The 12,260-nt window shown below is 48.6% G+C and overlaps 1 protein-coding gene across 2 annotated transcripts in view; it reads right to left on the bottom strand.

Annotated features, from left to right (window-relative positions):
* LOC311136573 (cell adhesion molecule DSCAM-like) overlaps nt 1–12,260 on the bottom strand; it is a gene marked incomplete at both ends in the record, with an annotated part of 150,008 nt that overhangs the window by 25,455 nt on the left and 112,293 nt on the right. For both annotated transcript variants that reach the window (XM_084170759.1, XM_084170760.1), the window contains one exon: nt 11,289–11,456. In XM_084170759.1, the coding sequence (XP_084026885.1) occupies nt 11,289–11,456 (168 nt within the window). The remainder of the gene's footprint in view (nt 1–11,288; nt 11,457–12,260) is intronic.

Below are 12,260 nucleotides of genomic sequence, written 5' to 3'. Positions count from 1 at the left end.
AGAGGCAACCCCAGAAATTTTTTAGGGGGGGGGCACACGGCATGGGCGACTGGGCAGCAGGAGGCTGCCACAGGGCGAATTGGGAGATTAGGAGAGGAGGCCACCGGGTTTGGGGGGCCAGAAGGCAGGTTGGCGGAGCCTGGATGGAGAGCAGAGCCAACTCCCCGTACTCAGGCATGGCAGCATGAGACTGGGCAGGTTCCGGGGTATGCGGAGCTGCGTACTGTGCCACGAGTGGTCCGGCATAGTCCGGTACGTCCTGTGCGAGCACCCCGCACGTGTCGTGCGAAGGTGGGCATGCAGCCAGGACGGAGTGTGCCGGCTCAGCGCTCGTGGTCTCCAGTGCCTCTCCTCGGTCCCGGATATCCTGCGCCAGTGTCACGTGCTGTTATGCCAGTACGGGTACACAGCCCTGTACGTCATGTGCTGATGCCTCACACAGAGTGTGTGAAGGTAGGCATACAGCCAGGACGGGTTGTGGCAGCTCTTCACTCCAGGCCTCCTATCCGTCTCCACAGCCCGGCCCGGCCTGTTCCTGCTCCTCGCACCAAGCCTACGGTGCGCGTCGCCAGCCCAGCCCGGCCTGTTCCTGCCCCTCGCACCAAGCCTACGGTGCGCGTCGCCAGCCCGGCCCGGCCTGTTCCTGCCACTCGCACCAAGCCTACGGTGCGCGTCGCCAGCCCGGCCCGGCCTGTTCCTGCCACTCGCACCAAGCCTACGGTGCGCGTCGCCAGCCCGGCCCGGCCTGTTCCTGCCACTCGCACCAAGCCTACGGTGCGCGTCGCCAGCCCGGCCCGGCCTGTTCCTGCCACTCGCACCAAACCTACGGTGCGCGTCGCCAGCCCGGCCCGGCCTGTTCCTGCCACTCGCACCAAGCCTACGGTGCGCGTCGCCAGCCCGGCCCGGCCTGTTCCTGCCACTCGCACCAAACCTACGGTGCGCGTCGCCAGCCCGGCCTGGCCTGTTCCTGCCACTCGCACCAAACCTACGGTGCGCGTCGCCAGCCCGGCCCGGCCTGTTCCTGCCACTCGCACCAAGCCAGGGGTGCGAGTCGTCAGCCCGGTAAGGCCCGTTCCTGCTCCACGCACCAAGCCAGGGGTGCGCATCGTCAGCCCGGTCCGGCCCGTTGCTGCTCCACGCACCAAGCCAGGGGTGCGCATCGTCAGCCCGGTCCGGCCCGTTCCTGCTCCACGCACCAAGCCAGGGGTGCGCATCGTCAGCCCGGTCCGGCCCGTTGCTGCTCCACGCACCAAGCCAGGGGTGCGCATCGTCAGCCCGCTCCGGCCCGTTCCTGCTCCACGCACCAAGCCAGGGGTGTGCGTCGTCAGTCCGGCACAACCCGTGCCTGGGTCACCGGTGCCTGGTCAGGTACCGGTCAGCTGCTCCACACCGGAGCTTAAGCAATCCGCTCCTACGATGTCCAGTCCAGCTCCAGCCAGCGGGGCCAGACCGGACCAGGGGCGCTACGGGGGGATTATTGGAGGGTGGTGGGCAAGCCCGGAGCCGGAACCGCCTCCGAGGAGGAATGCCCACCCAGCCCTCCCCTGTTTGGTTTATGTTGAGGCGCGGTCGCAGTCCGCGCCTTTGGGGGGGGGTACTGTCACACCCTGGCTCTGGGGACTCTATATGATGAGCCAGGGTGTGTAGTTTCTATGTGTTCTTGTTCTATGTCAGTATTCTATGTGTTCTATTTCTATGTTGGCCAGTGTGGTTCTCAATCAGAGGCAACGAGTGTCAGCTGTGGCTGGTTGTCTCTGATTGGGAACCACATTTAAACATTTTCCCACAGTGGTTGTGGGATCTTGTTCCTTTTGGTTTGTTCCGTGTTGGTTGTTTAACCTAGGACGTCACGTTGTTCGTTTATTGTTTTGTTCTTGTTATCACTAAAGATAATAAAGTATGTTCGCTCATCACGCTGCGCCTTGGTCTACTCCGTTCAACGATCGTGACAAGACAACTATACAGAAACAGGTGCAGTGATCGGTAAGCTGCTCTGACAACTGATGCTTAAAGTTAGTGAGGGAGATAAGTGTCCAGCTTCAGAGATTTTTGCAGTTTGTTTCAGTCATGGTGGCGTAGCAGGAAGAATGGAGTACCATGAACCAAGAGGTAGTGATTTCAAATCCCAGGTGAGGACATTGAATAATAAATACTTTATACATGCACAATGCAATCATGTATGTCAAATATGTCATTTGAAAAGGATTTGCCAGTAGATTGTCGACTTGATTCATGATGATGACTGCTAGTTAAGTTTTGAAAGTATGATGTTGACATGATCAGTCCAATCAAAGCTACGGTAGATATAACGTTATTTGACGTCATTTTATCTGTGGCCAATGACCTTGAGCCTTCTTGGATGGGCACTTCTAATGTAACTCTGGCAGCACCCAAGGGGCTTGAATTTTCGAGCTCTACCCGTAGATTTTGCGGTGACGTAGTGTCCCCATGAGTGACAGAACACTGAGCCCATCACAGCACAACTAGAGAACATTACCAACCCCTACACTCTGTATTTTCCGCTGGCTGCCCCACCACCACAGAAAGCACTGAGCTAGGCTGAAACACCTGCATTTCGGAGCTGCCTTACTCAAGAAGGATTACTTTATCCTATCCCAGGTATTCCTTAAAGAGGTGGGGTTTCAAATGTCTCCGGAAGGTGGTGAGTGACTCTGCTGTCCTGGCGTCGTGAGGGAGCTTGTTCCACCATTGGGGTGCCAGAGCAGCGAACAGTTTTGACTGGGCTGAGCGGGAACTATGCTTCCGCAGAGGAAGGGGAGCCAGCAGGCCAGAGGTGGATGAACGCAATGCCCTCGTTTGGGTGTAGGGACTGATCAGAGCCCGAAGGTACAGAGGTGCCGTTCCCCTCACTGCTCCATAGGCAAGCGCCATGGTCTTGTAACATAGAACTACTGTTGTCTCCTATACTGAACAAAACAGCTATCTGAATTTGGGTGAAGGAGAAGCGGGGGGGGGGGGCATGGGCAAGTTGCAGCGGAGGGTGCAGAGCTGGTGGCCGGGGTAGGGGTAGCCAGGAGGAAAGTACTTTTAAAGAACAACCAGGCATCCTCTACCCGGGCCAGGTCAATTAGATAGGCCTGCTCGCTGGGAAAAAATTGTAGACCTGCACCAGGCTGGGAAGACTGAATCTGCAATAGGTAAGCAGCTTGGTTTGAAGAAATCAACTGTGGGAGCAATTATTAGGAAATGGAAGACATACAAGACCACTGATAATCTCCCTCGATCTGGGGCTCCATGCAAGATCTCACTTTGTGGGGCATCAATGATCATGAGGAAGGTGAGGAATCAGCCCAGAACTACACGGAAGGACCTGGTCAATGACCTGAAGAGAGCTGGGACCACAGTCTCAAAGAAAACCATTAGTAACACACTACGCCGTCATGGATTAAAATCCTGCAGCGCACGCAAGGTCCCCCTGCTCAAGCCAGCGCATGTCCAGGCCCGTCTGAAGTTTGCCAATGACCATCTGGATGATCCAGAGGAGGAATGGGAGAAGGTCATGTGGTCTGATGAGACAAAAATTGAGCTTTTTGGTCTAAACTCCACTTGCCGTGTTTGGAGGAAGAAGAAGGATGAGTACAACCCCAAGAACACCATACCAACCGTGAAGCATGGAGATGGAAACATCATTCTTTGGGGATGCTTTTCTGCAAAGGGGACAAGACGACTGCACCGTATTGAGGGGAGGATGGATGGGGCCATGTATCGCGAGATCTTGGCCAACAACCTCCTTCCCTCAGTAAGAGCATTGAAGATGGGTCGTGGCTGGGTCTTCCAGCATGACAACGACCCGAAACACACAGCCAGGGCAACTAAGGAGTGGCTCCGTAAGTAGCATCTCAAGGTCCTGGAGTGGCCTAGCCAGTCTCCAGACCTGAACCCAATAGAAAATCTTTGGAGGGAGCTGAAAGTCCGTATTGCCTAGCGACAGCCCCGAAAGCTGAAGGATCTGGAGAAGGTCTGTATGGAGGAGTGGGCCAAAATCCCTGCTGCAGTGTGTGAAAACCTGGTCAAGACCTACAGGAAACGTATGATCTCTGTAAAGGCAAACAAAGGTTTCTGTACCAAATATTAAGTTCTGCTTTTCTGATGTATCAAATACTTATGTCATGCAATAAAATGCAAATTAATTACTTAAAAATCATACAATGTGATTTTCTGGATTTTTGTTTTAGATTCCATCTCTCACAGTGGAAGTGTACCTATGATAAAAAATTACAGACCTCTACATGCTTTGTAAGTAGGAAAACCTGCAAAATTGGCAGTGTATCAAATACTTGTTCTCCCCACTATAATAACCATGATCGATAAAAGACAGTACTGTGCAGCAGTCTTCATTGACCTGGCCAAGGCTTTTGACTCTGTCAATCACCACATTCTTATTGGCAGACTAAATAGCCTTGGTTTCTCAAATGACTGCCTCACCTGGTTCACCAACTACTTCTCAGATAGAGTTCAATGTGTCAAATCGGAGTGCCTGTTGTCTGGACCTCTGGCAGTCTCTATGGGGGTGCCACATGGTTCAATTCTCGGGCCGACTCTATTCTCTGTGTATATCAATGATGTCGCTCTTGCTGCTGGTGACTGTCAGATCCACCTCTACGCAGACGACACCATTTTGTATACATCTGGCCCTTCATTGTACACTGTTAACAAACCTCCAAACGAGCTTCAATGCCATACAACACTCCTTCCGTGGCCTCCAACTGCTCTTAAACGCTAGTAAAACAAAATGCATGCTCTTCAATTGAACGCTGCTTGCACCCACCTGCCCGACTAGAATCACTACTCTCGGCGGCTCTGACTTAGAATATGTGGACAACTACAAATACCTAGGTGTCTGGTTAGACTGTAAACTCTCCTTCCAGACTCACATTAAGCATCTCCAATCCAAAGTAAATCTAGAATCGGCTTCCTATTTCGCAACAAAGCCTCCTTCACTCATGCTGCTACACATGCCCTCGTAAAACGGACTATCCTACCGATCCTTGACTTCGGCGATGTCATTTACAAAATAGCTTCCAACACTCTACTCCGCAAATTGGATGTAGTCTATCACAGTGCCATCCATTTTGTCACCAAAGCCCCATATACTACCCACCATTGTGACCTGTACGCTCTCGTTAGCTGGGCCTCACTACATATTTGTCGCAAAACCCACTGGCTCCAGGTCATCTATAAATCCCTTCTAGGCAAATCCCTGCCTTATCTTAGCTCATTGGTCACCATAGCAACACCCACCCATAGTATGCGTTCCAGCAGGTATATCTCACTGGTCATCCCCAAAGCAAACACCTCCTTTGGTCGCCATTCCTTCCAGTTCTCTGCTGCCAATGACTGGAACGAACTGCAAAAAGCTCTGAAGCTGGAGACACTTATCTCCCTCACTAACTTTAAGCATCAGTTGTCAGAGCAGCTTACCGATCACTGCACCTGTACACAGCCCATCTGTAATTAGCCCACCCAACTACCTCATCCCCATATTGTTATTTACATTATTTATTTTGCTCATTTGCACCCCAGTATCTCTATTTGCACATCATCTTCTGTACATCTATCACTCCAGTGTTAATACTAAATTATAATTGTAATTATTTTGCAATATGGCCTATTTATTGCCTTACCTCCATAACTTACTACATTTGCACACACTGTATATAGATTTTCTATTGTGTTATTGACTGTACGTTTTGTTTATTCCATATGTAACTCTGTGTTGTTGTTGTTGTTTTTTCCGCACTGCTTTGCTTTATCTTGGCCAGGTCGCAGTTGTAAATGAGAACTTGTTCTCAACTGGCTTACCTGGTTAAATAAAGGTGAAATAAAATAAATAAAAAAAACTGATATTCTGCAAAAGGTACAGGGATTGGACTGCTGAGGACTGGGGTAAAGTCATTTTCTCTGATGAATCCCCTTTCCGATTGTTTGGGGCGTCCGGAAAAAAGCTTGTCCGGAGAAGACAAGGTGAGCGCTACCATCAGTCCTGTGTCATGCCAACAGTAAAGCATCCTGAGACCATTCATGTGGGGGGTTGCTTCTCAGCCAAGGGAGTGGGCTCACTCACAATTTTGCCTAAGAACACAGTCATGATTAAAGAATGGTACCAACACATCCTCCGAGAGCAACTTCTCCCAACCATCCAAGAACAGTTTGGTGATGAACAATGCCTTTTCCAGCATGATGGAGCACCTTTCCATAAGGCAAAAGTGATAACTAAGTGGCTAGGGAACAAAACATCGAAATTTTGGGTCCATGGCCAGGAAACTCCCCAGACCTTAATCCCATTGTGAACTTGTGGTCAATCCTCAAGAGGCGGGTGGACAAACAAAAACCCACAAATTCTGACAAACTCCAAGCATTGATTATGCAAGAATGGGCTGCCATCAGTCAGGTTGTGGCCCAGAAGTTAATTGACAGCATGCCAGGGCGGATTTCAGAGGTCTTGAAAAAGAAGGGTCAACACTGCAAATATTGACTCGTTGCATAAACTTAATGCAATTGTCAATAGAAGCCTTTGACACTTATGGAATGGTTGTAATTATACTGCAGTATACCATAGTAACATCTGACATAAAATATCTAAAAACACTGAAGCAGCAAACTTTGTGAAGACCAATACTTGTCATTCTCAAAACTTTTGACCACGACTGTAGACCACACTATCTACCAAGAGAGTTCTCATCTATATTATTCGTAGCCGTCTATTTACGATCACAAACCGATGCTGGCACTAAGACCACACTCAATTAGCTGTATAAGGCCATAAGCAAACAAGAAAATGCTCATCCAGAAGCGGCGCTCCTAGTGGCCGGGGATTTAATGCAGGCAAACTTTAATCAGTTTTACCTAATTTCTACCAGCATGTCACATGTGCAACCAGAGGAAAGAAAAACTCTAGACCACCTTTACTCCACAGACAGAGACGCATACAAAGCTCCCCCTCGCCCTCCATTTGGCAAATCTGACCATAATTCTATCCTCCTGATTCCTGCGTACAAGCAAAAACTAAAGCAGGAAGTACCAGTGACTCGCTCAATACGGAAGTGGTCAGATGACGCGGATGCTACGCTACATGACTGTTATGCTAGCACAGACCGGAATATGTTCCGAGATTCATCCAATGGCATTGAGGAGTATACCACCTCAGTCATCGGCTTCATCAATAAGTGCATCGACGACGTCGTCCCCACAGTGACCGTACATACATATCCCAACCAGAAGCCATGGATTACAGGCAACATCCACATCGAGCTAAAGGCTAAAGCTGCCGCTTTCAAGGAACGGGACACTAATCTGGACGCTTTTAAGAAATCCCGCTATGGCCTCAGACGAACCATCAAACAGGCAAAGCGTCAATACAGGACTAAGATTGAATCCTACTACACCGGCTCTGACGCTCGTCGGATGTGGCAGGGCTAGCAAACTATCACGGACTACAAAGGGAAACCCAGCCGCGAGCTGCCCAGTGACGCGAGCCTACCAGACGAGCTAAATGCCTTTTATGCTCACTTCGAGGCAAGCAACACTGAAGCATGCATGAGAGCACCAGCTCTTCCGGACGACTGTGTGATAACGCTCTCGGTAGCCGATGTGAGCAAGTCCTTTAAACAGGTCAACATTCACAAAGCATGCGCTGACCAACAGGCAAGTGTCTTCACTGACATTTTCAACCTCTCCCTGACCGAGTCTGTAATGCCTACGTGTTTCAAGCAGATCTCCATGGTCCAGGTAACCTACCTAAATGATTACCGCCCTGTAGAACTCATGTCGGTAGCCATGAAAGGCTGGTCATGGCTCACATCAACAGCATCATCCCGGATACCCTAGACCCACTCCAATTTGCATACCGCCCAAACAGATCCACAGATGTCACAATCTCAATCGCACTCCATACTGCCCTTTCCCACCTGGACGAAAGGAACACCTATGTGAGAATGCTGTTCATTGACTACAGCTCAGCGTTCAACACCATAGTGCCCACAAAGCTCATCACTAAGCTAAGAACCCTGGGACTAAACACCTCCTTCTGCAACTGGATCCTGGACTTCTTGACGGGCCGCCCCCAGGTGGTAAGGGTAGGGAACAACACGTCTGCCACGCTGATCCTCAACACTGGGGCCCCTCAGGGGTGCATGCTTAGTCCCCTCCTGTACTCCCTGTCAGCTACGACTGCGTGGCCAAACACGACTCCAACACCATCATTAAGTTTGCTGACGATACACAGCAGTGGTAGACCTGATCACCGACAACGATGAGACAGCCTATAGGGAGGTGGTCAGAGACCTGGCAGTGGGGTGCCAGGACAACAACCTCTCCCTCAATGTGAGCAAGACAAAGGAGCTGATCGTGGACTACAGGAAAAGGCGGGCTGAACAGGCCCCCATTAACATTGACGGGGCTGTAGTGGAGAGGGTCGAGAGTTTTAAGTTCCTTGGTGTCCACATCACCAACGAACTATCATGGTCCAAACACACCAAGACAGTCGTGAAGAGGGCACGACAACACCTTTTCCCCCTCAGGAGACTGAAAAGATTTGGCATGGGTCCCCAGATCCTCAAAAAGTTATACAGCTGCACCATCGAGAGCATCCTGACCGGTTGCATCACCGCCTGGTATGGCAACTGCTCGGCATCTGATCGTAGGGTAGTGCGTATGGCCCAGTACATCACCGGGGACAAGCTTCCTGCCATCCAGGACCTATATACTAAGGGGTGTCAGAGGAAAGCCCCAAAAATGGTCAAAGACTCCAGTCACCCAAGTCATAGATTGTTCTCTCTGCTACCGCATGGCAAGCGATAGCGGAGTGCCAAGTTTGGGACCAAAAGGCACCCCAAAGCCATAAGACTGCTGAACAATTAATAAAAATGGCCACCTATTTACATTGACCCCCCCAACCCCCTCCATGTGTTTTTACACTGCTGCTACCCGCTGTCTATTATCTATGTATAGTCATTTTACCCCTACCTACATGTACAAATTACCTCGACCTTCCTGTAGCACCGCACATTGACTCGGTACCCCCTGTATATACAGGGAGGGAAAAAAGTATTTGATCCCCTGCTGATTTTGTACGTTTGCCTACTGACAAAGACATGATCAGTCTATAATTATAATGGTAGGTTTATTTGAACAGTGAGAGACAGAATAACAACAAAAAAAATCCAGAAAAACGCATATAAAATTGATTTGCATTTTAATGAGGGAAATAAGTATTTGACCCCTCTGCAAAACATGACTTAGTACTTGGTGGCAAAACCCTTGTTGGCAATCACAGAGGTCAAACGTTTCTTGTAGTTGGCCACCAGGTTTGCACACATCTCAGGAGGGATTTTGTCCCACTCCTCTTTGCAGATCTTCTCCAAGTCATTAAGGTTTCGAGGCTGACGTTTGGCAACTTGAACCTTCAGCTCCCTCCACATATGTTCTATGGGATTAAGGTCTGGAGACTGGCTAGGCCACTCCAGGACCTTAATGTGCTTCTTATTGAGCCACTCCTTTGTTGCCTTGGCCGTGTGTTTTGTGTCATTGTCATGCTGGAATACCCATCCACGACCCATTTTCAATGCCCTGGCTGAGGGAAGGAGGTTCTCATCCAAGATTTGACAGTACATGGCCCCGTCCATCGTCCCTTTGATGCGGTGAAGTTGTCCTGTCCCCTTAGCAGAAAAACACCCCCAAAGCATAATGTTTCCACCTCCATGTTTGACAGTGGGGATGGTGTTCTTGGGGTCATAGGCAGCATTCCTCCTCCTCCAAACACGGCGAGTTGAGTTGATAACAAAGAGCTCGATTTTGGTCTCATCTGACCACAACACTTTCACCCAGTTCTCCTCTGAATCATTCAGATGTTCATTGGCAAACTTCAGACGGGCCTGTATATGTGCTTTCTTGAGCAGGGGGACCTTGCGGGAGCTGCAGGATTTCAGTCCTTCACGGCGTAGTATGTTACCAATTGTTTTCTTGGTGACTATGGTCCCAGCTGCCTTGAGATCATTGACAAGATCCTCCCGTGTAGTTCTGGGCTGATTCCTCACTGTTCTCATGATCATTGCAACTCCACAAGGTGAGATCTTGCATGGAGCCCCAGGCCGAGGGAGATTGACAGTTCTTTTGCGTTTCTTCCATTTGCGAATAATCGCACCAACTGTTGTCACCTTCTCACCAAGCTGCTTGGTGATGGTCTTGTAGCCCATTCCAGCCTTGTGTAGGTCTACAATCTTGTACCTGACATCCTTGGAGAGCTCTTTGGTCTTGGCTATGGTGGAGAGTTTGGAATCTGATTGATTGATTGCTTCTGTGGACAGGTGTCTTTTATACAGGTAACAAGCTGAGATTAGGAGCACTCCCTTTAAGAGTGTGCTCCTAATCTCAGCTCGTTACCTGTATAAAAGACACCTGGGAGTCAGAAATCTTTCTGATTGAGAGGGGGTCAAATACTTATTTATAATTTTAATGGTAGGTTTATAAAATTTTTGACATGCGTTTTTCTGGATTTGTTTGTTATTATTCTGTCTTTCACTGTTCAAATAAACCTACCATTAAAATTATAGATTGATAATTTCTTTGTCAGTGGGCAAACGTACAAAATCAGCAGGGGATCAAATACTTTTTTCCCTCACTGTAGCCTCGTTACTTGTTTTTTTTGTTTATTTAGTAAATATTTTCTTAACTCTTTCTTGAACTGCATTGTTGGTTAAGGGCTTGTAAGTAAGCATTTCACGGTAAGGTCTACACCTGTTGTATTCGGCGCATGTGACAAATCAAGTTTGATTTGATTAAAGTGAGCTAAAATAAATCAATATCTGCTTTTTTTGTTGAACGCTCCAACTCCTTTCTACCTCAAATTAGTCATTTTGGAAGTTTTCTTGGTAAACCCTTTTTGCCATTGTTGTTGAGCACCCTTCCTTTCCTTTGTTTGCTGAAGCGCTAAGGCCCACCTGAACATGGCAACCATGTTCTGTGTATGTTTGGTGGGACGTTGATGGAATATTCACCTAACCCACAGAAAACTGGACACATGAATGTTCTTGCAATATTCTCATTTAACGTGTCTAGAACATTAATATCTTATGTTTTAAGAGTTCTATTTGACATTAAGCGAATGGTCTCTTGGAGACATTCCTTGCACATCACGGGAACATTCCTAAGAAAACGTTAGTTAATGACCTAATGAGACTCTTAAGCGAATGTTCTCTAAAGTTGTGGGCACGTTTGTTGTTAGCTGGGATGTCTGTGCATACATATGTGGTGGTCTGGTGAGTCTATACCTGCTTCGTCTGTGGTGATGGTGAGTTCGTTGCTGGCCTCACTCTTGCCGATGTGGTTCTTGGCAAACATGCGGATGCTGTAGGTAGATGAGGGGTGCAGGTCTATGATGGTGGCCTGGTTGAGCTGGGGAGACACGTCTTTGGTCCTTTGGGCTGTTTCCCAGGAGCCTGTAGGTCCGGGGTCAAGGTTTATGTGGGTTAGTGAGGACCACTGAGTGGGGCTAGAGGTCAAAGCTTGCTAAGTGCATTAATCTGCTGTATTGAATTATAGCACTGAGACAAGAAAATATAATGAATGATGATTCTCTGGAAGACAAAAGGAGCGCATCCAGCTTAACATGATGATACAGAGAAGCATTTCACCAGGATAGACATACACAGGAAGTTAAAGTATTTGTATTCTATGCCATACACAGTGGGGATTGCTCTTTCCTGGGGGACTCCGGGGCCATGCTCCTCCGAGACATTCTACTCCAAAGTGCATGAAAATTACATTATGTTGACACCATCTGAAATATAACTGATGCGCGCCACTGCACTGTAGGGAGATGAGGAGCAAGTGGTGGCTGTGCACTCGTGGCTCTCATTCGCGCCACTGCTCACTTTGTTTGCTACAAATTGATGTTGTAACTTGTCACTCTGATTTTAAAGGGATAGTGCGAGATTTGGAAATCAAGCCCTTTTCTACTTACCCAGAATCAGATGAACTCATGACTCATGGATACCATGTTTATGTATCTGCGTGCAGTTTGATAGAAGTTGAAGGTAGTTTCGTGAGCCATTGTTAATTAGCGTTAGCAGAATGACAGGAAGTCATAGACTTGCAGTCATTGCGCTAAAGCTAGTTAGCAAGTTCCTTCAAACTGCACGCAGAGACATAAAAATGGTATATAAATGGTATCCATGAGTTCATCTGACTCTGGTAAGTATAAAAAGGGCTTAATTGCCAAAATTGCCAAAGCTGTCATCAAG

This window comes from Coregonus lavaretus (genome assembly GCF_964263955.1).
Source record: "Coregonus lavaretus genome assembly, chromosome: 10".
Classification (NCBI taxonomy): domain Eukaryota; kingdom Metazoa; phylum Chordata; class Actinopteri; order Salmoniformes; family Salmonidae; genus Coregonus; species Coregonus lavaretus.
The sequence above is the reverse complement of the archived record's forward strand: the minus strand, read 5'-3'. Positions and strand labels throughout refer to the sequence as shown.